This window comes from Fopius arisanus, unplaced genomic scaffold (genome assembly GCF_000806365.1).
Source record: "Fopius arisanus strain USDA-PBARC FA_bdor unplaced genomic scaffold, ASM80636v1 scaffold00010, whole genome shotgun sequence".
Taxonomy (NCBI): Eukaryota; Metazoa; Arthropoda; class Insecta; order Hymenoptera; family Braconidae; genus Fopius; species Fopius arisanus.
The window spans coordinates 708,996-711,524 of NW_011887749.1; the positions used below are offsets into that span (position 1 = coordinate 708,996).

Sequence of the window (2,529 nt, forward strand, 5' to 3'; positions counted from 1 at the left end):
TTTTGTAAATTAATTGATCGATCAGAATTAGTTGTCAGGGGATTAATTGGCATTTGATGATTTGAGGATGTATTTGTCGGGAATGGTTCCATTTAGAATATAAAACTCACTTGATTGCCATTCTCAAGATCTCGTTCTTCGACAATTTCTTCTCTGGTGGATGAGTGGGCACTAATTTCCGCAACTCAGCAAAAGCTCCACTGACATTCTGCTGCCTCCACCGTTCCCTGCTGTTCGTGAACATCTTTCGAACACCATCTCCACCGATTTCGGTGTTCCCTGGATTAGTTGTTGTTGTTCCATTAAAAGTCGAGCTTGTGGAGCTCGAGATCGATATGTTGTTGTTCATCGATTTCATTCCATCGATCTAAGTGTTGAGAATCATTTGTAATTGATTTATTTGCATAAAGGAAAATTAGAAATTTGATTAATTTATGGAATACATAAGATTCAATGTCTGAAAAGTTTATGTTAATTAAATATTTACAAGACGATCGCGCCGTAAAATGATGGAATTTTGTGGTGAACTAGTGAAAAGTCAGAAGTTGACTTCACACTTGCCCGAGTTTTTCAAAAATAACTCGAAAACTAAGGGCGATAACGAAATCTTCATTAGGACCTATTTCATAGCCCCAATTCAGAGCTGTAAAAAAGGTTATTACAAAAATCGCGTTAATTGTCTTAGATTTAGAAATAATTCTCGAAAACGGCAGTAGAAAACTTTGCATAACAAGTGCAAGTGTAGACTTGCTGCCTACTCTAGTTTTCGAGGAATATCTCAGGACCTAGAGGAGATACCAAAATTGTTTATACGACCTTTTTTGAAGAATAGAATGAGATCTACGAAAAAGGTTATTACGAAAAAGACGTTATTCTGCTCGGATTCCGAGATATCCCTCGGGAAAGTTGAATTATTTATAATTTCACTTGCACTTGGATAACTCAACGCACAATAACTCCGGTGTCTCTAGTCCTCTTCTGGTCGTCTTCGTCGTCGGTATCGTGTGAATAAAATTCATCCGAGAACATAGTCTCCTCCTCGGTGTCTCTAGGTGTCTCTGGAGAATCTCCAGAGTCCTCGATCATCTCCCCATCGTTGGAGACAACTGATGCAGCTGGAGATCTCTCCTCATCCGCTAGCCCATGATTCCCATTGTACGTCAACATCGGCTGCAACAATTAACCATTTCCTAGATTCATTAATCTAGTTCGCATAGAGCTATTTTTTTCATCGCAATCGGACTTCAGTAATTAATTGAGGAAACGCGTATCAGCGGCCAATTAAAGTTGCACCGTCCGTGAACTTCACTCGGACGATATTCAACGCCCACGGGACAATATCTTCCCTTTGTTTACCATAAGTTGAGATATTATTAATTATTAGAGATATTACTAATTATTATAGAAGGATAAAGCCATTCAGGTCGCTAATTACGAGAAAAATTCAATCACAATAAATCCGCAGCATTGTTCGATGTTGAATTTTATTGGATTTTACGAAATACCTTAAAATCGGCAGGAGATAGCGATATTTTATAATAACATTTTTTGTAGAAAAAAATTAGAGCTACAAAAAAGTAATGAATGAAAATGTCGCTATCTGCCTTCAGTTTCAAGATATTTGCAAAAAACTGCCGGAAAAAAAGTTCATTTTACGTGAATTTCAACGAAAGTATGGAATTTAATTAATTTAAAATATTTCTGATACTTACAGCCTTTTGATAGTGAAATTTCTCAATCGGAAACTTTGAAAAGGTCACACTTTATGATTTAAGAACTTTATAATCAAGAATTAACATAAAAAATGAAAAATAACAAGAGAAATAAAGAATTCCGAATTATTAAATAACTACCAATTGCACTATTAACTTAATTAATAAACCCATTATTTACCATGTCTGCAGATTGATGAGAATTTTCTTCGCTTGTCAAATTGATTTTTTATAACACTTATCAGATGACCAATTATTAATTAACGAATGATTAATTTCACTATTCAATTGATAACTCCACAGATTCCGCAGAATTTCCACTTTTTGCCGAATGAATTAATTATTAAAAAATAATTTATTGCTAGGAGATCCGAAACGATGAATTTTCCAATCCATCAAATCTTCAAGAATTTCCACTTTCTGTCAAATTAATCCATAATTTATCAACTATTTATTGATAAAGCACTCGAAATGAGTAATTCCGATTTTAAATCACTTCCTGTTGGTGTCAGACTAATTTGTTGTTAATAAATAATATTTTTAAAATGAGTTTGAGTGGCGATGAGGAGCGTTGAATTTTGACTGGTGGAAAATGCGAGGACACATGACCCCGGGGCAGACGAATTCGGCGATTGAAGGGCGGGGCGCGAGATTTAGTGGGTGGAGTTTAGGCAACTCCCATTTTGCCGAATCCCGGTGCAGCATCCCTTAGAGTGTGTCAGAGTGACAATAAACTACTTCAACGATTTTTCTCAATCCCCTGCACTAACAAATCACTAGCGAAGTGGTAAATAAACTATAGAATATGTTTTTTTTT

At 35.6% G+C, this 2,529-nt stretch overlaps 1 protein-coding gene across 1 annotated transcript in view; it reads right to left on the reverse strand.

The window, feature by feature from the left end:
- Positions 1-1,925, reverse strand: part of HLH3B (Helix loop helix protein 3B) — a 3,959-nt gene extending 2,034 nt beyond the window's left edge. Inside the window, exons 1-3 of the mRNA XM_011317211.1 lie at positions 1,894-1,925; positions 952-1,170; positions 111-367 (exon numbers count right to left, since the gene is read on the reverse strand). Of these exons, the coding sequence (XP_011315513.1) occupies positions 111-367; positions 952-1,170; positions 1,894-1,896 (479 nt within the window). The 5' untranslated portion in view covers positions 1,897-1,925. The remainder of the gene's footprint in view (positions 1-110; positions 368-951; positions 1,171-1,893) is intronic.
- Between the last annotated feature and the right edge of the window lie 604 nt (positions 1,926-2,529).